Source organism: Poecilia reticulata, chromosome 1, assembly GCF_904066995.2.
Source record: "Poecilia reticulata chromosome 1, P_reticulata-male-v2, whole genome shotgun sequence".
Lineage (NCBI taxonomy): Eukaryota > Metazoa > Chordata > Actinopteri > Cyprinodontiformes > Poeciliidae > Poecilia > Poecilia reticulata.
The window spans coordinates 19,175,793-19,199,072 of NC_088830.1; the positions used below are offsets into that span (position 1 = coordinate 19,175,793).

At 37.0% G+C, this 23,280-nt stretch overlaps 1 protein-coding gene across 2 annotated transcripts; it reads left to right on the top strand.

Moving 5' to 3' along the window:
- Nucleotides 1-985: 985 nt before the first annotated feature.
- Nucleotides 986-22,675, top strand: suclg1 (succinate-CoA ligase GDP/ADP-forming subunit alph). 2 transcript variants are annotated; one of them, XM_008413749.2, is made up of 10 exons: nt 986-1,122; nt 3,872-3,972; nt 6,890-7,006; nt 7,188-7,400; nt 7,764-7,821; nt 9,241-9,324; nt 12,513-12,664; nt 15,394-15,582; nt 16,154-16,172; nt 22,453-22,675. In XM_008413749.2, exons 1-10 carry the CDS (start codon nt 1,089-1,091, stop codon nt 22,458-22,460), a joined length of 975 nt encoding a protein of 324 aa, XP_008411971.1. In that variant the 5' UTR covers nt 986-1,088; the 3' UTR covers nt 22,461-22,675. The 2 variants fall into 2 exon arrangements, with proteins under 2 accessions (XP_008411971.1, XP_008411981.1); XM_008413759.2 differs by lacking the exon at nt 16,154-16,172.
- Nucleotides 22,676-23,280: the final 605 nt, after the last annotated feature.

Consider the following 23,280-nt stretch of genomic DNA (forward strand, 5'->3'; position numbering starts at 1 on the left):
AATCATGCCAGGTAGTTTCTTGTGAAAAGCAAAGCAGCACATGCAAATCTACCACTATATGTTGCAGGTGGTCATTTCTTTAATTCTGCTATGTTTTGATTTTTATTTGTATGCAGAAATAAAATATTCCTGCTAGATTGTCAGTTATTGTGCAGAGCTGTCAAATTGACAGGAGTTGTTCCCAATTAAACACAGCTTAGGACTGTAGTAAATGTCACACACAAGACTGAAAACTGTTATACAGTGCCTAAAGACTACTGATAGTAACTTATGTGAATACTGAATATGGACAAAGAAGTGTTATAAAAATAGTTCAAAACAATTTCATTGTAATGTGTTTAGACAGTATAAAAGAAATGACAAGACTTCATATATGTGTTATTTGGAGATAATCTTTGACCCCCCCAGGGACAGCCAGTGAACTATGTAGGTCATGCAATAAGAAGATAACAAATTAATGCAAATGATGAGCTGATACACAAGAACAAGTAAGAGATTTTGAGAACAATTGAGACTGAAAAAGGATTTAGAAAATATATATTAAGATAAACATTATCGCTATAGATACTTGTCAAAAATGAAACTTTTAGAATATATTATTTACTACTTAGAAGTGGCATTTCGTAGGTGTATTAATTTTTTTTCTCTGCGTTTTTGAGCAGGAGAGTATCCGTTTTTAAGATATTGTTCACACAAAAAATATGCCACGGTCTGTTTCACTGTTATTTATGTGACTTTTACTAAAAGTCGTCTATGAGGTCGAGGCGCCCTCTAGAGCTGAAGCGGAATTTTCTCTCGCTAATAGTCTGTCACGGACTTCAATACCCAGAGTGCACCATGAGTGAAAGACTCGAACGTTTTTGCCTGTAGGAAAAATGAGAAAATGAATGCTTGTGTTCATTTTTATATCCAATAAATACATTTTTTAATTAATAAAACGTTAATTATTCATAAATACTAATTTTGTGTTTAAGACAAATTTATTTTCAAGCTTGTTGGTACTCTTGACTTTCACTGGATCTTTTAAAGTCAGCTAAATTCTACGTACGAAGTCCTTAGCCTGTGGTGTCATTGCTGAATGACCGAAGATGTCTCATAGCAGGTTGTTTGCCAGGCTGCTTTGTAAGTATTTTATTTAAGTGAGGGTTTGTTCGCTTGAGAGGTTTAGAAGTTTAGTTATAATACCGCAGAATGTGTGCGCATGTGTTTTTCGGAGATGTACGGACAACTCTACACTGACACCTGGGTTAGCTTTCACTGAGCCCTCAAAGTCAGACACATCAGTCGCTGAAGTAATCTGGGAAATCTCTCTTGACAGTTAGCCAACTTGCTTAGTGGTCAATTTATAGTTACGAAACTCGCATTCGTATAACAATGTTATCATTATTTGACCGTGCATGTTCTGAAAAGTCAGAGTTATAACTTCTTTGTTGCAGAAACTCTTGTAGAAATGGCTAATTTAGCCACACACTTAGCTGCTTGCAGCTGTATTATAACAACACTTTATGTTAGCCATAAGGTTTGCTCAACAGATGCATAGTTTAACACTGTTTGTTAATGTCATAGTTATATTATCAAACTCGTATTGACTCTTTGAACTTTGCACAGTGACATTGTTCAGCTCTGCATGAGACTCTGAAAACGGAGCAAAGTTCAACCACCGAGCTGCAGCAGCTGCTGTTTTCTGCTGCAGGCCATTAACGGTGCTACACACTCAGACTTCAGAAAGACGTTTTTATAAAATACTGTTTATAACTCTGCATGTTTTTCCACAGTTTGTTGCCTTAAACCTTAGAGGACTTATCTAACGTCGCGCAAAATTAGGACTTAATGGTGAAGTACAAGAAAAAAAATATGCATGATAAATTTTTCAAGCCTTTTTAAGCATAAATCGAAAGCGTTGTATTTTTATTCTGTCAATCCTGAGTAAATATTTACTACAACCAATAAGTACAGGTGCACATTGTTTGGTCCTCCTCTCTACAAGCACTTCACACCCATTGAGACAAACTTTTACACATTCTTCACCTAGTTGAATAAAATTGGATGGAGTCTTGGAGTCTGATTTTTTTTTAAAGTCGTAATATTTAGGTTTGGGCATTGAATGGGCTTAACTTTGGATGCTGACTTATTCTCGGGTTAATACTCTTGTTGCTCTTCGGTTTAGATGGATGATGACTATGTCTTGGTGAGTTTCTAGTTGTTTAATGCTTTTTACCTTTCAAGGTTACAGATTAAACAATGTTTATTGAGATGTTCAAAGCTTAGTTCTTTTTGTTTTAGACTTCTCCACTGTTATCTCTGATCTGTGTGCAATGAAGGCGATTTCTTATACGTTGTATTTAGGGGTAATCAATCGATCAATCAAATTTTATTTGTACAGCACATATCAGCAGCAATGCATTTCACAGTGCTTTACATCATCAAAAACACAAACACAGGGGTAAGAGAGTCAACAGGTCTAAATGCATGTCACACTTTTCAGGTTGAAAAGTTGAAAATAATAAATTTAAAAAAACAAGCATAATTTTTATTCCACATCAGAGTCATGAACTACTTTGATGGTCTGTCACATAAAAACCCAATGATTTGCATCAAAGTTTAAGGTGGTAATGATATATCACATGGAAATGTTTGAGGAATTAGAATACTGTTTAACAGGACACATATCAAGTGCAAAGAAGAAACAATATTGATTGTGGGGGAAATGACATATTGACCATATAATAAAAATAACTTGAGACATTTGAAAATGTTTGCATCGATACAGAAAGATTGATATCTAACTTTATGCTTGCAGCAACCTGGATCCTTCATATTTTGGTGATTGATTGATATATTTTGTTTAGCGCCTAATCTCTAAGAAAAGCTGGTATTGCACACAACTGCAATCACAAATACTTAACTATGTAAAATTTAAAACATTTTTAAAAGTCTATATTTTCTCTGCTCTATTCAGTTCCACCCAGCTGTTGTAAACACTGGGACTGACCATTAGTTTCTGTTTTGGCTCATTGAGTTTATGGAGTGGTTTGGTCAGAGTGAAAACTTTTTGGCTGCAAAAAATATATATTTGTTCTTTCCAATATTGTTTAATAAAGTAGTTTGTGAAATGTCAGGAAGCAGCTGGGGACAAAGGCCAGTCCTCATTCCCAGAGCTTGCAATGACATTTCAGAAGCTCATGCCGACAAATGGGTTTACTCAATAAGTAGCTAACATGATTAACTGATTTAACCTTATTTTGCTGATTTCATTTCATGAGTCAACACATGTTATCAAGTCATGTGCCTCTTACATTCAAATGGTTAAATTTGGTTGAACTGCAGGGTGATGAGGTTAGGTCTACCTTCATTGGATGTGAAAACATCTCATTGCTTCAGAATAAAAGATTTGGAGTAGTTGTAAAACTGAGCTCCTGTTACGTAAACACACACCCGCACGCATACTTTGTAAGATCGGCATCTGATGCTCTACAGATTTTTGACTTGTTAGCAGCGCCAAGCAACCCAGTAAATATGTTGAGTTCTAAATACTGAAGATGGTTTCGATTACATCTTTTGAAAACAGGAGCCATTAAGTCTGCAAAAAGCTGGTAGTGTTGCTCGGTGGAAAGCAAGAGTGATTTTTGTTGAAACACTGCAGGGTATTTAACTCGGATTTGATTATTCTCCTTGAAACGAAGTAAAACTTTAATATTTTATTGTCAAGCAAGACTTGTAGTGTCTGAATGTTGGATAAACTCTATTTTATTGAACCGAATGTTTTCCAACCATAGCTGTGAAAGGCTTTGTTGAATAATGTCAGCTTGTGTATTGATGTCTTTCACCTGATTGCTCCCTGTGTTGCTTTTCTTCTGTATTGATCCAACAGTGCAGCAGAGTGGAGTCAGACACTGTTATACAGGAAGCAGAAAGAACCTCTACATCAACAAGAACACGAAGGTCATCTGCCAAGGTTTCACAGGAAAGCAGGTTTGTAACCACGACTCGTCTGGATTCTCGTTTCACATCACTTTAGTTACATGCGACTCCGTAGTAAAGACTCAGCTTTTCAAGGGAGCACAAACCTTTAATTTTTGCATTTTATAATGAGTGGATGGAGAGATTATTATGGAGAGATAAACGGAGATGATTATTTTTCTCTGACTCCCTTGTGTTTCCACTCGCCAGCTAGCTGTTTTTTCAGCAGCCCTGCCTTTAAAACAAGTTGTCTGTAATGTTACACACTATCAAAGGTTTAATTTGGTGTCAAACAGCATTATTGCACCTAAAATTAGATAAAATCAAAGGAAAGTTTTTGTTTTATTTTTTAACAGACTGTGAGTTGGCTGTTAACGAGAGTCAGAATCATGTGGGCATTGAATCTGGGCTTTATCTCGTTTCCTTAATCATGAACAGGTTTTTTATTTTTGCCTTGATATGAGGTCATGTTTAAAAAAAAATTACTTTCATTTCTTAGCCTGCCTTTTTTTTCTTCCCAGCAACAAGCCTTCAGCACTCTTTCAATTCATAAGTCGATGGTAATAAATCTGAACGACAGATTGTTTATTCCTGAAGTGAATCTGTAAGAGAGGAAAAGCTGAGGAGAATCTCATTAAACAAGGCGGGGATGATAAAAGTCTTGACAAAGTGTGCTCAATAAGCCAGAAACCTGGTTTCCATAGATTCATATCCGCCCTCTGTCCTTTAGCACATTTGTTTCTCCAGCTTCCATCGAGGGTTGTTAAATATAGTTCCAGTGAACACTCCTGGTAATTAAAGGAAGACACGAAATGAAGCAAGTGCTATTGGGTGCACATGGCCATGTCCTTCTGCCTTCATAAGCAAGTAATTTTTCAAAAACTATTAGCCCAACATTTTGGATAGTAATGAGTGCCAGAAACAGCAGCGTTAGCAGGGTGAAGGAGTCTATTACACATGGAGGTGAAAATGCTGATGCATGGCTTCCAATTCTTCATAATAGGCTGGTTATCATTTTTGCATTAAGGTCATTTATTTCCGCTTGTAGTTTCTGCTCGTCCTGCTTTGCCTACATTGTTTCATCTTTGCTTCTATTTAACCGACTTCATACTCTGAGGATTAGTGTGGCAGAAAATCAGCTTGGATCAACTGCATGCACCAGTTATCTATGCACATAATTTATGGACCAAACATTTTTTCTATTGTATATCTAAATTGGATGCTTCTCTTTATAATTTTTTTAAAATTGACTTTTAGTTCAAATGATCTTTCAAGGTGCTAGTTATTTGAGCAGGAAGTGGTAATGATTCCCCAAGTTTGCAGTAACAGCCTTCACCTCATGCATATATCACACCTAACTTTTTTTGGCAACCTTAAGGTGTGAAAGATACTTTGAAAGATGAATGACTTTCTTACCATATGTTGTGTTTTTTTTCCCTTCAGTAAGCATTTCTAAAAGCTATCTGAGATGTGAACCAGACATGCACTAAGCTGGTAGAGGGATTGATGCATCTCTTGTTGGAGGCTACTTGTTCCTATTCCATTTTCTTTTGAAACTGGTGCTGCTATCACCAGTTGAATATTTTATTTTATTTTATTTGTTTTTTACATCTCAGTTCTTAGGAGAAAATAGAAAATCAGCAAGTCATACAAAAAAAGCAAGAAAGGAAAAAAAACTAGGAAAAGTTTGATACTTGTCTGGTGTTTTTTCTAATAAAGTACAACAGATGATGAACTGAGTCAGTGTGACAGCTTCTCAATCTGATACAAGGCAACCATTTTGATAAAAAGTATTTTCTTACGTTTGGTTTGACTGCACTTGAACATTGAAGTTCCTGACGAATCAGGAGGAAGATACTGAGAAGGCGTATTGGAGGTTATTGCTACCTTTTTATAATCGGTAGATAAGAGTCAGAAAATTTCCCCTAATGTGTTCAATAAATGGGTCATATTCTGAAATGCCTATATTCCCCTTTAATTATTAAGTGCAGTTTAACTAAGCATACAAACTGTTTGTTTGTACTCAAGTTTAATATATCAACCTGCAGCTTGTGATTTGACACTGAGTTTTGGTGAAGAACATACCTTTAAAACATAAATAGGGATGATCATTTAAATCCATTTCAGCTGGATTCAAAACTACTACCTGTAGAAGTTATTTGTTATTTGTGGTATGTCCCTCACAAAGAAAATCTGTCAAACTCAGAATTGACAGGTCAGACCTCAAAGTTGACTGGAAATCCACATCAGCCAGGTTGACATGAGCGGGGTGTATTGAATTGTATTGAAAGGCGACAAAACCTGAAGCTCAGCTGAGTCTGTGTGACAGATATGAATACAAATGGGCTTTTTCTTCAAGACTTCTTGATTGTTTTTGTTTGAGTTTCTTTCCAGGCTGAGGGAGATGATTTCACATTGCCACTATCTGTTTATTTGTACGCAGTAAGTAAGGAGAAGTCCTTGAGCTTGCGTAAACTTCTAAAGTGTCAGGAATTAAAATTCCCCAAATGTTGCAGTACAGCTGTGACACTTCCTCTCCGGCGTCTACGGTAGTGACAGCATGTGAAATATTCTCCCAAAGTCTCTTTGGTGTGAAATATTTTACAGCCAGTGTCAATGGGGAATATCCAGGCTGCTTTTTTTAATTTGTTTTTCAAATGTTCTGCCAGGCGATTAAACTAATATCACACCATTATTTATTTCTGAAGGACATTTCGATTCCTTCTCACTAAATAAATTTTCTGCTAGCTTCATCTTCTCCTGGTGCTCTGCCTGTGCCCAGCTCCTCAGGTGATTAATCCTGGGTGGAAGCATATTTTCTTCTAAACGTGCCTGCAATGATATCTCAATGGGGACTCTCTAGAAGTGGCTGCATCCCAGTTCATCACTCACACCTGCACACTAATTCCTGCTTCTTCCTGTCTGGTAGGGAACATTTCACAGTCAGCAGGCTCTCGACTATGGCTCGCAGCTTGTTGGAGGAGTTTCTCCTGGGAAAGGCGGGAAGACGCACCTCGGCCTGCCTGTCTTCAACTCAGTCAAGGAGGCAAGTCATTTTAAAAAAACCCCCAAAAAACAAAAACATATTTGAATCATGTTTTGTATGAAAAAGCATGGTTAATATGGGCAGTAAGCCCATGATGACTTATTTATACAAGTATGTAACATTAGGTGGCACTGTTTGATAACCTCAGAATTTCCCAACATCTTTTCATTCATTGTTTCAGGCAAAGGAGGGTACAGGAGCCGAGGCGACTGTGATTTATGTACCTCCTCCGTTTGCGGCCGCCGCCATCATCGAGGCAATAGACGCAGAGATACCCCTGGTGGTGTGCATCACCGAGGGAATCCCCCAGCAGGACATGGTGAAAGTCAAACATAAGCTCTTGCGTCAGAGCGCCACCCGCCTCGTAGGCCCCAACTGCCCAGGAGTCATCAATGTAAGCTCACACACAGATGCTCGATGATGCCAATGCCTTTTTATGTATTTGTTGTGTAGAATGGAGACACAAGCACAAACTGCATCACATGGATTGGCAGGTGCTTTATATTCAGTGGATAGATGGGCTTTAATCTAAAGCTGAAATCTGGTGACTTATTCATTTAATTTATTGCAAAAATCTGACAAAGGAGAATTTGCTTCATGTAATTTTTAAGACAAAAATATACTGCCAGCTATTTAGAGAAATATTTTTAGTGAAGAAAAATGAATCTTAGACTTGAGAGCTTGACATCAAGTTGGCATTTTGAATTTATTATATTGTAAAAATAAAAAAAGGTAATTCCTTCTGCCTTTTGTACAGCCTGGAGAATGCAAGATTGGAATTATGCCGGGACACATTCACAAAAAAGGAAGAATTGGTGAGAACAATATACATGTATTTTGTTACTTTTTTTTTATTGGTGTGAAAATGTTCTTGATAGGATCTCTAAACGTTTGGTTTAAAAATAAAAATAATCTTTTTTTAATATTATTCTAACAGGGTACTGGGCTGAGTTAATGGGACCCCTGCTAAAAATGTGTGAAAAGCACTAAACTAAATATTTATTTACGCTAGTTGCATAATCTCACACTGAGAACAAAAAAATCCAACAATTTATGCAGTGTGGGAAATATTTCCACATTAAGAAATGCTTGTTTTAAACAAAATAAGCAGAGGTACAATAATCGACACTCCTGCTGTCAATACATCTCACAACCCCCTCGTGCCAATAGGTCAGCTCAGTCTTTATTGCATTTGAAAAGGTTGGAGCATTCCCTGAGAGATGGACCATTGTCGGTCCTCTATGCACAATCTTTCTAGATTATTCAGACCCTTGGATCTTCTCTCATGTTCTCTCCTTTTCAGCTCTCCTCTAGATTTTCTGTACAATTTAGATCTGGAGACAGAAAATGGAAGAAGGTTGATTTTTATGTCTGGTGAATCATTTCTGCGTTTATTTACACATGTATTATGAATCCTTTTGCGTTTAAAGACCCAATGATATCCCTAACATTGGAGCACGGACTGTGATTAAGTCTGGGGTCTTTATATGCTTTTAATATTTTGGTAGGACAAAAAGACTTTTGACAGAATCTGGTGAATACAGTGGAGACGTGGTGATGGCAAGATGCCACTCTTTGCTTCAGTTTTCCAACACTGAAGTTTGGAGATGTTTATTTTTCTTTTTACCTCCCGCACCATTAAGCTCACTTTGAATGGGTCGCAAGATAAATATGGGTCCTCAACAAACCTAGTGGCTAAAAGAAGCACTTACAGCACTTTTTAATGCCCTCATTTCTCACAGGTCCTTTTCCTTAGTAGAGAAACTTTTCTTTCCTGTGTGAAACCTTTTCTTCTTGTTAAAATGCGAGCCGAGTCGGGCAAGTCAGTGAAGTGGACAGTTTAAAAGGTCATGACCCAGACATGTCCTCCTCCTGCAACAACCTTTAAATGGCTGGCATGTGAAGGGAAAAAAAAAAAGAAAAACACTCAATGCTAATATTTTTCTTTTATACACCCTTGTGTAAAATCCCTGAAAGATCTCCTGCTGTTGACGGCTTGATAAGCACCATGTGCAGCTGCTACCCGGTGAACCTTTACAGCATGTTGATTTTATTAAAAATCAACTGGCTTCTTTCCAAAAACCAAACAGCAGCTGTTGCCAAGCTCCGGTAATAAAAGCATTTGGTTTATTTTGACACTCTTGCTTGAAGCAATTCAGTCAAAATGAAACTAAAATAGAAATAAAACATACACATTGCGTTCTGAGAAATGCTTTTAAAACTTTGTCTTCTAGGCATCGTTTCCAGATCAGGTACTTTGACGTACGAAGCCGTGCACCAGACTACACAAGTGGGCCTGGGCCAGTCTCTCTGTGTGGGTAAGTTACTGGTGACATCATGCATTAAACGTAAATGGATTAAACTCTGATCTCCGAATTTTATGACCAGTTAGCATTCAGCTCTGTAGCTTGGACTTAAGTTTCCTGTATGGCATCAAGGTGTGCTGAAAGTGGAACTCTATAATCATTTTTATTGGAGCTCCCTGTATTTCTCAAGAGTTATGAAATAACTTCTAAAATATCTAAAATCTTAAAAAATTACTCAAGAAAAAAATGGATAGAGAACCAACACATTTGACTGGTTTTTGAAGTGGGGTTTTAATGATTTTCTTTGAAACTAGAAGGGATATGAGGAGCACAGGTTGCTTTATGTAAAATTTCATCACGTGGTCATATCTTTGTGCCAAAGGCATTGATTTTTTTTGTTCATTAAAATGTTCTTGCCAACTCCTGTTAGCCCCAAATTGCAAATTGAACACTTAAAACCCTCTTAATGTTCAAGAAACACAGTTTTGATTTTAATGACTAAAGGTTAATAATAAGGCTGAAATTCTTCACTAATTTATATTAAAACCTGTGGACCCATTTTTTGTGACCCAAAAATACATAATTTGCCAAAAGTTTTTACAAAATTGCAATTATGTAAAGAACAAACCATGCATGATCACGGTTTTTAATTATTAGAATAAAATACTTTCATTGACCTTAAGTAGCGCTTTTTATAGGTCACATTAGTTCCTGTATAATTTGGTCTATCATCATATAAGCAGAAGCAGACAGAATTCAGTTTTTTTCAATTCTGACAGAAACGGAGCCATGACCAGGCTAATAAACATGTGCTCAGGTATCAAATCAGTTGACCTTTCTGTATACAGATATTTGAAAGCATCAACTACCAGACTTCTTTCCCATGTTGTCATCAGAGGGAATTTTCAGTGCTGCAGTCTGCAGTAGAACCCTGTTTCTTAGCCGACGTCATATCGGAAAGTGTAATCACAAATCAAGCAATCAGGGCACAAACAATATTCACAGACTCGTTGATGGTAACATACCTTTGAAAACCAGAGGCATGTGCTGTCAGTCACTCAGGATGTCGTAAATGTAATTCTTTTTTGGGGGCTTTTTCTGTGTGTTTTCTCTTTTTTTGATGTAGTTCACAATAATCCCTTTAGATTTTGTGAGTTTAGTTGTAAACAAGCATGTAATATTTGCACAATGCTTAGGAAGGCATGCCCCGTAATCTGCCATGCAGTATCATGCAGATGTTCATGCCCAAACTACGTCTGGATGCAAAGTTTGATGCAGCTCTTTTCATCATAACAACAAAAATGAATTTTTACTCATCAAACATCTTTTCCTCTGGAAAAATTGCATTATGGAGCATCTTGGACATATTTAGTAAAATCCATCTGACTTTCATCATTATTTAAACAGTTTAATTATCGAGTATCCCTCCAGTCAGACTTTATGAAATCAGTGCAGCAACAGTATTAGATATTATAAAGTTCATTAAGACTGTGGGCTGTTGAGACTGTTTCAAATCTTTTGACTGTCCTTTGGGCTGCAAATTATAGTCAGTGCAAAACTTAATATCACTCTCATCTTCTTTTCTGGTCATATAATTAATTTTGTAATTTATTTTCATAACAACCTTTTTAAAATTTTGGATATAAACACATTTTATTCCGCAGTATTTGCTCAGAGACCCAGCAGACCAAGCTCCTCTTTAGATAAAGGATGAAAGTTCAGAAGAATAAAATGAAAAAGTAACTTGGCTCATCCTTCCTCTTATCTAAATATGTCACAGATTCAGAGATGTCTGGACATGTCATTAGAAACACGGTTTCCATTTAAATAGCTTCTTTGCATCCGTTTCCTCTGTCCTCATAGAGTACCGTAGTTAAATCCCAAATCCCAAATCTTTTGCACATAAATTGTCTAAATTGGTTCTTAAGGGTGTTACCTTCATGTTTTTGTGCAAATTTTGACATTTTCTTGTAAATTTGATTAACTCTGCAGTCTCTTGCCAAAAACCATTTTAGTGCTGTCTTCCTTGGTTTGAAGTCTGGCTGCTGCAATTAAATGTTCCCATAAAAGAATCACTAGATTTGTCACTTGTCGCTTAAAAAAAAACAAACAAGTTATAAAGCGATGAAGTTGTTAAGATTGGGTGAAAGTTTTCTAAATGTGTCAGGTGGTGTGGTTGTGCTTTCACAGAGAGGTTATAGTTATACTTTTAATACTTCACTGATACTGAAAATAGCTCACTTTTAGTCTTCTTCAGTCAGTAGCAACTTCACACCACAGAATCCTCATTTCTCAAAAACACTTAAAAAACATAGGTAAAGTTTAATTAATTAATTGTTACAGGGAAGAAAAACAAAACATGTAATATTGTTTTAAATTTAGTTTTTTTTCCATGTTATTTTCTGTTTTTTGTTGTTTATTGCAATTTTTAATTAAACTATTAAGTATACAGTATACTTTGGTGAAATTAAATATACTGAGTTTTCTTTAAAAAATATATATATATATATAATTTTACTGGCAAAATGTTCAGTTCCTTCATTAGTGAAGAGCTGATGTCACTTTATCCCAATTAAACTATTTGACTTCTGCCGATTTTGTAAGATACTGAATATTTTTTAAAGTGTCTTTGAATAAATTTATGTTTATTATTTCTATAGATGATTATCTTCTGTTGTTGTTTTTTTATTTTGCAGACTGGTGGAAAATTGCAGTATGTTTTTTTTTATTTTTATCAAAATATATATATATATATATATATATATATATATATATATATATATATATATAGTTCCTATTTGTTCACAAATGACAAAAACAACTAGAAATGGTCTTTCTTTCTTTGTATGTTTTTATTTTGTCAAAACAAAACAGGAAGAAAATAAATAAGCAATAAGTGAAATTTGAAAGGAAACTGGCCCTGAGCTGCTCATATTGGCAGACAAACATGGAACAGACTGACTCCTTTTTACACCTTGTTTTGTCACCATGGAAATCTTGATTTGTTAATAATGCATTATGGGAACAGGTCCACATTAAAATCTTTCATTATTCATTATTTTAGTTTTGAAAAAAATATTAATCAGTAATATCATAAAGCATTTTTAACCCTACATTGTTGTTTTGCGTAGGTTTTCTCACATTTCTTAGAAAATTTGATATTCTTGGATGCATAAGTGTTTGTTTTCTTCTCCTGAAAGGTATTGGTGGTGATCCATTTAATGGCACAAACTTCATAGACTGTCTGGAAGTGTTCCTGCAAGATCCCAAAACGGAGGGCATTATTCTCATCGGAGAGATCGGAGGAAATGCTGAGGAGAACGCTGCCGAGTACCTGAAGCAGCACAATACTGTAAGCAACACTCTTTATTTACACATGCTCATGTGTGTTTTTAAACTTTGCTTATATTTTGAAAATCAGCAAAGGATTTACTAAAAACGTTAAAAAAAAAAAACATTCCCCAAATCTGCCAGTTCTTGTGAAGAAAGGCAACCATCACACACTAAGAGTATGTTGTTTTTTTTTTTATCACAGCCTCAGGCTTTCTCCCATATATTTCTCAGTTATTTATGTGATGAAGGTAGAAAGTGACAGATAAGATGAAGGTGTGACTCGCAGGTCATGTTTTAGAAATCGGCCGCGGTGATGAATTGTGAAGCTTTTCTGATGCTCACTTGTGAGGGAGGTGATGATTGGCTGATGTGACGACACTGCTGACATTTACAACTTCTCCAGGTCTGAACTCTTGTCCCATGGATTACTTTTTACTGTGTTAATTTTGCTCTGTTTGTTTCTGTATATGTGTGCTCGGTGCTCTTGAGCTGAGAAATGGATTTGATTTGCACTCTGCTGCTCTAATGCATGCAAATCTGCCGCTGGCGTCTCAGGAGAATAACTACTCTGACTGAACAAATAAAGTACAAACAATCCCCCCACCCAATCACACAGTGTTGACAGTGAGGGACAGTTCAAATGAAACACAAGCATGAAAAGCCCAGCAGAGTGTGGGAGTAAGCTGCAGATTCCCCTTTGAAAGTCACTTGTGTAGAAAATTGTTCATAAAATGGTGCTCTTAGACCTGTTTTTAATAGTCAAGTGGAGTCGTACAAAGATGTCAGGACACAATGTTTTCACTTTGAATTAAACCGAGTTTCTCTTCATTTGAGGCTATTTGAATTAGAGTTTCAGACAGAGTAGCTGCTGGAAACCAGGCCCATCACAGAAGTTCTGTGTTGGCAGATAAATGATCTACCTGCACTTTTTAAAATTGCAGATCTAACTGATAGAGCTGCACCATAGAAAGGTGCAGCTCTAAAAATGGATTCTAAAAATGGAAGTGGTGTTGGAAAGATGGTGCATAGGCTGGAACTGGTTTAATAAATACAACTAGGTTTATTTTTTGCCTGTACCTGAAAAAAAAAAAAAATTCAGAAATAAATACATCAAAGCTTATATATCGACATGTAAACGAGTGTTTAAGAGGATGTCTTTTTTTTACATGACTGTATACTTTTGATTATTTTACAGTGCTCCATCTTTGTAAGTAGATTTGAAAATTTGGCATTCAAACTAACATAATATATCTATTAATGTTCAATACACTGTTCAAGTTTGTACGGAAATGACTGATAATAAAATGAGCTTGTCTTCTGGTGCATGAGTTTTTAAAGCTGTGTTATATGTAAGCACATTCCAGCTACTCCTACCAGCCTGTCATGTTTATAGGAGCCTAAAATAGTCTGAGTTCGACTTTAGTTTGTGTTTACGGTGCAAAGCACTTCCCCTGTCATGTTGGCAAACAGAATCGGTGAAACTCCCCTATTGGTCCCTTAATGAATGTAATAAATCTGCGCTGCTAACAGTGAACGACAGAAGACGGCTGGAGCGAATAGCACAGCCCCCCTCCCTCTTTGAATTGTTACTTAGTGCCAAGAGAGGCAGGAATTAATAGAGTAATTAAACCTGTTTTGCTTGAGGTAGATTTAAGGCTGGATTCACATGAGGGCGGTTTGTGTATTCAGAACGTGCTTTGATTCCTGAGTAGACTGTTTTCTGCAAATTTTTTTTTTTTTTTTGTGTGTGTGTTTTTTTTGCTTATAATCTTTCATTGGTTAGAAGAGATGCTTCTAACATATTCAGAGCTCTTTATAGTGATATTCCCTCCCTCTCTGCTTTTCCTGGGTAACTCTGCAAGCCTTAACGCATCTAGTTAGTGATGCTTTTTCATCCAGGGCCCTCGACGTTCCCTTGGTTGATATATGCCCTGCTAGTCTCAATTATCAAACGTCGTCTTGAGCGTATGTGTATTAAGAGGTGCCATCTCGTTCCTGCCAGTGTCATCTTTAAATCTGGTGCTGAAATGCTTGCAGGAGTGCGTGTCTTTGAAGGACCTCGCTGTGTTGCTTTGGCTGTTAAACATGCCACATTCGCTCTCTGGATGCTGTCTGCCAGATGAGCGTCAGCCTGTGCACACGCACACAGCCGTCCCCAGCAATTATGTTGTTATCCCTAAGTATGAAATATTAGCTGCTTCGCACACGCACAGCCTCTGTCCCTCGTTCTGGTTATGATGTTATGGCTGAAGATGAAATATTAGCTCTCTTCACCTTGGAAATGATCTTAACTGTTGAATGTAACATCCATCAATGAACAAGTAGCATAGACAAGCGCTGAGCTAATCACTGGCTGCATGACTAATTACCAATTCAGAAATGAGATGATATGAAATGGCAGGAGCCTGAGCCCCTATCTGGTCACACTGCCGCCCATGCAATTAAATGGCTTGATTGACCCTTTGTTTTAATAATGCTGGCTTAGACAGAGATGACTGGTTAGACTTGCGTGTTATCATGGAGTTCTCTAATGGGAGGCCACAAGGTGCATTGTGTCTAATGAATGAATGAAATGCAGGTGCAGAAAACTAATTCCTTCTATTTTTGTACGGACGATGCTGCTACTGCTGTTTTGCAAAACAAATATCACTTTTCCCTCTGGTGTTTCTCTCTTTATTTTTTATTTTTTGTTCATCTTTCTAATCTTAAACTCATTTCATTTTGCTCCCTGCACCCTCCATCATCCAGGGAGATAACGCCAAGCCTGTGGTGTCGTTCATCGCCGGGCTGACGGCTCCTCCAGGCCGCAGGATGGGCCACGCTGGTGCCATCATCGCTGGTGGGAAGGGCGGAGCCAAAGAGAAGATCGCAGCTCTCCAGTCTGCTGGAGTTGTGGTCAGCATGTCCCCCGCTCAGCTGGGGAGCACAATGTTCAAGGTGAGACTTCACCTAGCCACCACAGCAATAACGATGGAAACTGATTCAATGTTTAGGTTGACATACTCTCTTAGTTTACATAACCTTACTGCAGGTGTGTAAATTTGATCAGTGTTTACAAAATGAATCATTGTAATGAATCAATTATTGAAATTATCATCAACTAATTTAGTAATTAATAAATCGTTAGATCAACATGGTCAGAGCAGTAATTAAGCCTAAACTGTACAAATAATCATATTCATTTTGCATTTAATATTAAAAAAAGTCATTTTCAGATTCTCCTGGTACTCATTCTGTGAAAAGAAAAGTCTCCTCTTGAGCATCTTTTGCAATCCAATTATTCATTTTACTAATCGGTTCATTTAAAAAAAACAGTCGGCAAATTTAATAATACAGTACTTTTTAAAATAATCAATAACAGATAAAAAGTCTTTGGATAAACCTTTACGCCAAAATGTGTTTATCTGGAAGACCACCCTGCTTGTACCTGCAAGAAAAGCTGCAGTCTGGTGTAAGGCCCTCATGTACTTGCATATGTAATTAAACAGCTGTTTTATATTGTTACCAGGTGATGAACTCTGTGAGAGGTACGTAATGTCGACTGGTTAACAAGCTAAATCCCCATTGTTGACCCGATTCAGTGCAACATTCTTTGATGACCATCAACATTTACACTAAAACACTTTGAAGAATGAAGAGCTTCTTATCAAAGCTACTTCTTCTAACATGACTCACTGGCTCATGATTTATTTTACAAGAACATATCCGTATTTATCAAGCGGAGTTTAAACTTCCCTCGAAGCATGTTGCAAATCCAGGCATAGACTGAAGTTCAGAGCCTAGACTGTTCTGTTGTGTGCTTGTTGTTTGCTCCCCTTCATTGTACATTTTTCTATCCCAGTTTGTGCATGATTATTCAGGAAGTTGGATCTGCTTGTCGATCTCATATTGTCTGTGGAAAGTGTAGCTCGAGTCAGAGATGGATCCATCTACAGTTTGTTTGATGTTGACTTGTCGCTGTTGTGGTTCTTTCGCTTTTGCATATTTGCTTTTCATTAATTAGATTTTTCCCCAGACTTTCTGCATGTTTGGTCCGTTTACTCCATGTTTTTTTTCTTTCTTGATACTTGAATCATAGCATGTAACGTAAGTGTAAGCATGTCGTCTGACAACTACTGGTGTCCTGGTAAAACGCAGTGATCATACTACACACCACTACTACAAATTAAAGGGTGCTGTGGTGGTGTGTGGTGTAGAGGTGGAGCGGATGCTCCTTATAGGGAGGCTATTAATCCTCAACGCAGCCATCCGAGGTTCGATTCCCAACCCTGGGACCTTTGCTGCCTATCCTCCGCCCTTCTCTCTCTGCCCATTTCCTGTCTAATCTACTGCAGATAAAGGCCACTAGTGCCAGAAAAACCTTTAGAAAAAAATTATAAATTAACTATTGCATCAAAGCACAGATTTGGCCACAGGGATTTTTTGACATTGAAACATCACCTACTGCTTATACAATGGATAAAAAAGCTAAGACAGACAGTTGGAGACAAGCTTATTTTTATTTTGGTAAGTGTACATGAAATTTACTGGAAACCTGCATATTGTCATCATGCCAATGGTCTGACTTTTCATTATTGCATAATAGCAATTTTAAAATGCTCAGTCTCAGTGGCATTTTGCAAATGCCCAAAATGATGACATAATTTGAGATCTATTGAACTGAAATGCTTACCTTGTTTTTGCTGCTCTGCATCTTCCGTCAGTCTGTTTTCCTGTGTATTTATTTATTTTTGTTAAGGTATGTGTATCAAATTCAAATGGTGGAAAATGCTTCCTCAATAAATGGGTAATAAAAGCATTAATAAAAATTCAAATAGATGGGGACAATATATAACCAAACAGCCACATCCGTGCTGGGTTAATTTCACTTTTTCAGACATTTACAATACAAAGAAACTAAATAGATCCACAGATCTCATTTCAGTTGAACAGGCGAGCCAGTAACAGTGTCTTGCAGACATATTTCTGTTCTTTGAACAAACACTGCAGCAACTAATTATGATATGGAGAAATCCAGTGTAACCAGTAACTCCTAGAAGTAATCCAGTTAGGAACTAGTACACTGTATGTAAGCTTATCTTAAGATGTAGCTGTTCTGTGAAAGTTGCTGATGTACAGGTGGGAAACTATCAAATCTGACCCAACAAAAATATGGAAGATGGTTTGGTCAGGGAAAACTAAAATTGAACTTTTGGGTCTACATGCTAAACACTGCCTGACAGAAAACGAACACTGTACTCTCCAGAACCCTCTGCCCCTATGGTGACACTAGAAACTGCCAGCATTATGCTGTAAGGAGAATTTTGTTGAGCAGGGTCAGGGAAGCCTGACAAAGTTGAAGGGAAGATGGATGGAGCTAAATACAGGCCTTCATGGAAGAAAGCCTGTTAGAGGCTGCAAAAAACTTGAGACTGGGGCAAAGGCTCCCCTTTCAGAGCAACCCAAAGCACACAGACAGAGCTTCAATGGATCGGTTTGGATTAAGCCATGTTCATATGTTAGAATGTCCAGATGGACATCCAATGGAGAATCTGTGACAGGACATCAATCAAATCAATGTTCACAGTTGCTCTCCATTCAGTCTGAATGAGTTTAAGCTATTTTCTAAAGAATGATTGAGTTGAAACCAAGTTGATAGCTACACTATTACACCTGCTGTTCCAGCTTTACGTTCAAGTATGCTAGAGTGTTGGTCACTGTTGGTGTTAGCTTTAAATTAAGCACTTTTGCACATGTGAGAAGATTTTATATATATATATATATATATATATATATATATATATATATAACTTAATAGTTTTTTCTAGGAGTGTTGAGGTTTAATTTTTAATGTACTGTAAATAAAGAATTGCTGAAAAAAGGGACAAAAATTAATAAGCATGTGTGGAACTGAACTGACGCTACCACCTCTTTATTTAAGTTTATCCCAAGGGAGGCACAGTTAACAAGATGTATAAAAAGTGAAAGCATGTATTACACCCATTTATCATCCTATACTTTCATTACCACTGCTGGCACTACTGCACACAGATATAGATTTACATGACATTTTTTGCCACAGTTTAATTCATAATCATTGTGTGTAATGATGAAAAACGTGCGGCGTGGATGCTCATTTTTCCCCACACGTTGTATTCATACATCTTTCTTTATCTCATTGACCGCTGTAATGGAAGTAATAACGCATAAAAAGAAGCGAGCGGACACAACGCTTCGAGTGTGGCCTAAAACTGTGGTGACCCCAATAACAGCTGCTCAGCTGCCGGAGTAAACATCTGCATCCACTGACCCTGATGAACTTTGCTGGGAGTGATTAAAAAAAAAAAAAAATCATTATGCAAAACAAGAATAATGTGTCATCACATTTAATCAGCTGGAAAAATAATTAACGGCGCCTCCCTGGCTCTGTCTTGACCATCGTCTTAATTTGTCTTGAAAAGGTGTCAAGCACTAATGGGGCTCCTTGCATCAAATAAAACTGCTACTCAAAACAGTTTGTTGTCAGGTTTGCATAAATGCATCCTTAAATGCTGAAAAAGACTTGGGTTTTGTCAGAAGAGGAGGTCAACATGAAGCTTTAGATGGGAGGATATGTAACTGTAAACAGAAGTCGAGTAAATTGCTGCAAACTGGCGGTGCCGAGTTTATTAAAGATGCTTTTCAGCCTTGGACCACGGCGCTGTGGCCACTGGGACATGCAAAGCAAATGCTTGTTTTGAACATAAAAGTAGAAATTGGAAGATATGAACTAGATGATCAGAAGGGAGTTGGTTCATCTTATCTAGAAAAACCTTCATGGTCTAAGAAAGTTTTATCCAATTTAGATGCTGTATAAGCAGTTGTTTACCCTTCAAAACTAAGAGGGATCTTTGCAAGCTTTTTTCTTTTCCTTCCCTCAAGGCTGAAGCAAAGTAGGCATACTCAATGTGATGTTGTTTTCACCTGGACAATCATTTTTAATTAAGCTTGTTTTAACAGTTCAATTTTATAATGCCTTCACTGGCCACTTAAGTCTTAATGTGTTATGGTAATTGAGATTTTGTTATTCTAGTAAACACTTTGGGTGTTTTTTTCTTTCTTTAACACAGCTCTCTTTTTTTCAGTTATAATTGTCTCCATTGTTGGTGCTTGGATTGGTTGTAGCTACCTGTGATTGCAGTAGCAACATGGTCACATTATGAACATATTTCTATCTTGTTCTTTTCATTCCTCTTTGCTGAATTTTCAGCTTCACTGAATATGATCACTTCTCTTCTCCCCCTCAATCTCTTTTCTTTTGGTCTGTATAGATCAAAGAGGCTCATTTTATAAAATATTCATCTTTAATTTAAATATTTATAGCATTTATATATTATATTTATAACTATATTAATAACACCATTTTTTTTAAATAGCTTTAAATACATTGGAGAGAACATACTTGTGCAAGATTGATGACAATAAAATTTTAGCAAGTCTGCTAAAAAAAAAAAAGCATTTGATCGGTAATGTGTCTATAATTTACTCCAAAATTCTTTGCATTCACAAAATTCTGTTTGAAGCATGGAAGCGCATAAAAATTAGTTTAAAAGAATTATCTATTAACTTGATTTCTGTAATATGGGTTTTTGACTGCCAAATGGCCTCAGGCTATGTGTATATTATAATATGGTGTAGCACAGCATAATATTGTATAGCATAGGATAGTATAACAGTATAGTTCACCATAGGGCAGCACAGCATAGTATTGCTTAATATAACATAGCACTCTATAGTATAGTATTGTAAAGCATAATATAGTATAGCATAGCTTAACACAGCATAGAATAGTATAGCATAACATATTACAACAAAGTTCAGTATAGGATAGCATATTATAACATCTTTGGTATAGCATAGTATAGTTTAGAATGTAGCCACGTGGTTGTTTAAATGAGTCCATATTATCAGGCCTCTCTGTGCTAAATACTTGATATGAAGCGTTTGGGTTTTGTCATCTTAAGTCTGTTTTGTTTGGATTCGCCCAGCTGCAGAAAGCATCACACAGCATGATACTTTCACCACCATGTCCTAACATGGATGGGGTGTTGATGGTAATTTTCAGTGTTAGTTTTCTGTAGAATATATATTTGAATCTTGTTAAAAAGTTACAATTTGAAGGAAGCAGCTTTTTCCACATATTTTATAATTTAACCCTGTTTTAAACCTCTCTACAACCTTATTAAAGATGTCTCTGCTGTTGTCGTCTTGCCTCTGTTTTCATACTAATAATCTCTTAACAAACCTCTGACACATTCACAGAGCAGTTGGATTATTACTAATACATGTGAAATCTATTTACTGCTAGGTGATTTCTGAATGCATTTGGTTGCTTTGGACTTTATTTAATAACATCAGAAAAAAGAAACTGAATACAAATATATATCACACGTAAGATTTTTATTGGCGCAAATAGTTTTTTTTCTAAGCCATTTATTCTTCTCACAATTATGCACTACTTTGTGTTGCTTTTGCACAAAACCCTTTATAATTCAAACCCAGTAGGTGCAGACAAACGGAAGCCTTTAGATTTTGTTGCTCTTATAAATTCAACAGTTGAAGCAGAGTTTACTGACGTTGTTTACTGTGCCTGTCGGCCTCATATATCTGGAGCCAAGTGCGTCAAAGCTGTTGTCATTGCTCGCTTGTAAATGTCTTGCTTTTCTTTCATGTCACATTTCCGTTCGCTTTTCCCTACTTTCGGACCAGGGGTATTTTCACTTGTCGCCTTTGACTGACAACCTCTACTTTTCTCATTTTACTCCTCCCCTTGCTCTTGACTTGTCAAACGGCAGGCTCAAACAAAAGTGTTTTCTTCCCCTGTTCGTAGGGAAGAGCTCTGCAATCTTTCCCTGGAGCATCTATTTGTTTTGTGACCTTGGAGTTAGTGTCTCCTGCTTGTCAGAAGCACAATTTTTGGAATTCATTTTTGTCAGTTTTTACCTTCCATTACCTTTCTTTATTTGCCTTAATTTACATATTTGCCTCTAAACCTTCTTCAGTTCTTTTATAGTTCGCCTTTTAAGGAAAAATACAGCAGATGGCAAAAAAAAAAAAAAAACACTCCAGTTTCTTAGAAATTTACCCAAATTTAATTTGCCCATCTTTGCAGTCAGATTTAGATTGCGAGGCTGCATCTTAACCACTTTGGATTTTTCATGTTTTTATATTCCTGCCTCAGGGTGGCAGTATAACTTCGTGCATTTACAAGCCACAGAGGAATGGGCCAACTTGTGCTCGAGTGCTTGTGTGTTCTCTAGACCTGATAAATGACATTTGCATTAAGTTACTCTCCCCCTCGGAATGGAAAATTCTCTGGGAACGACGTATTCTATCATCCTGCGATTTGTGTGATACTCTGCAAATTGAATATGTAAATAGCAACATCCTTTTTAATGGCTAACATAATGCCTTCTCATTTATAGTCACATGGTTGGACTGCACAGATAAACACAGCTAGCATAACCTCACATAAATCAGATTTTCACAGATGTACCACTCCCATCGATCACAGGAAGCAATCTGTTTTTTAATGTTGACAACCAACAAGTGAGCTGTTAAAGTGCTCGAGCTTTCCCACATGTATGTGCTGAGCGAGGTAGACCCTCAAGGAATGAAAAAAAAGAGACTCCAGAGCTACTCAACCCCCCCCTCCCCCCAACAGCATATCTGATGCACAGGATCAAAACAAGTCTGTATGAATTCCACATGAATAAATCATTCATGTCTTTCTGTCTCACTTCGTTTGACGCTCCGTGTCTTCTTTCTCTTTGTTGTCTGTCTTTGCAGGAGTTTGAGAAGAGAAAACTGTTGTAAATTGCGCTCTAAGACACCCGACTTTTAACCCATCCACCTCGCAAACGAGACGATTCTGGAGCTGGACATGCCCTGCAGTATCTGTGAACCCCGACTATCTCATCGTTGATAACGCACATTGCGGTGTTTCTGTTGTAATTTCTGCCATGAACTTGTACCTTGCACATAATGAAAGAAATAAAACATTAGTGTCTTAGTGGTGTTCTAAACATCTCTGTTATAATCCGTGCAGGAGTTTTTCAATCAATGTTTTCTTCCACACAGTGCTACCAGCTAAAAGGGAGATGCCACAGTTTCATTTTGTAACATTGTAAGATGTATTTCATCATCAATTTTACTGGCTGTCCACTTGAAAAAGAAAAAAAAAAGTTCTCATATTATTTTCCCCGTGTTGTGTGTGTGTATAATTTCAAACACCGAGCACAACGACTCTGTCTGTTCGTGCTTCCCAGGATTAAAGATTCAGTAATGGCCTCGATGGACAGAACGACTTGGTTTAAGAGTTAATGGGATCATCTTTTCTTGTTGAAGTTGTCTGCAGTCAGTATCTTACCTCTGGTAGGCTCAGACTCGGTTCTGACCAGCTACAACAAGCTATACATTTCAATCGAATGCCCCCCTTTCCTGCATTAGCATATTTGTAATCTGAAAAATCAAGAAATATCCAACCTTTAGTGTGTGTAGGGTTTAGCTAAATCACTTGTGACACATTTAGCAACACCTCTGTCAATTCGAGACCAAAACCTGCTTCTCTTATGGAGTTTTCAAAATGCGAAAGACTTTTCAACTTTTCAAAATGTG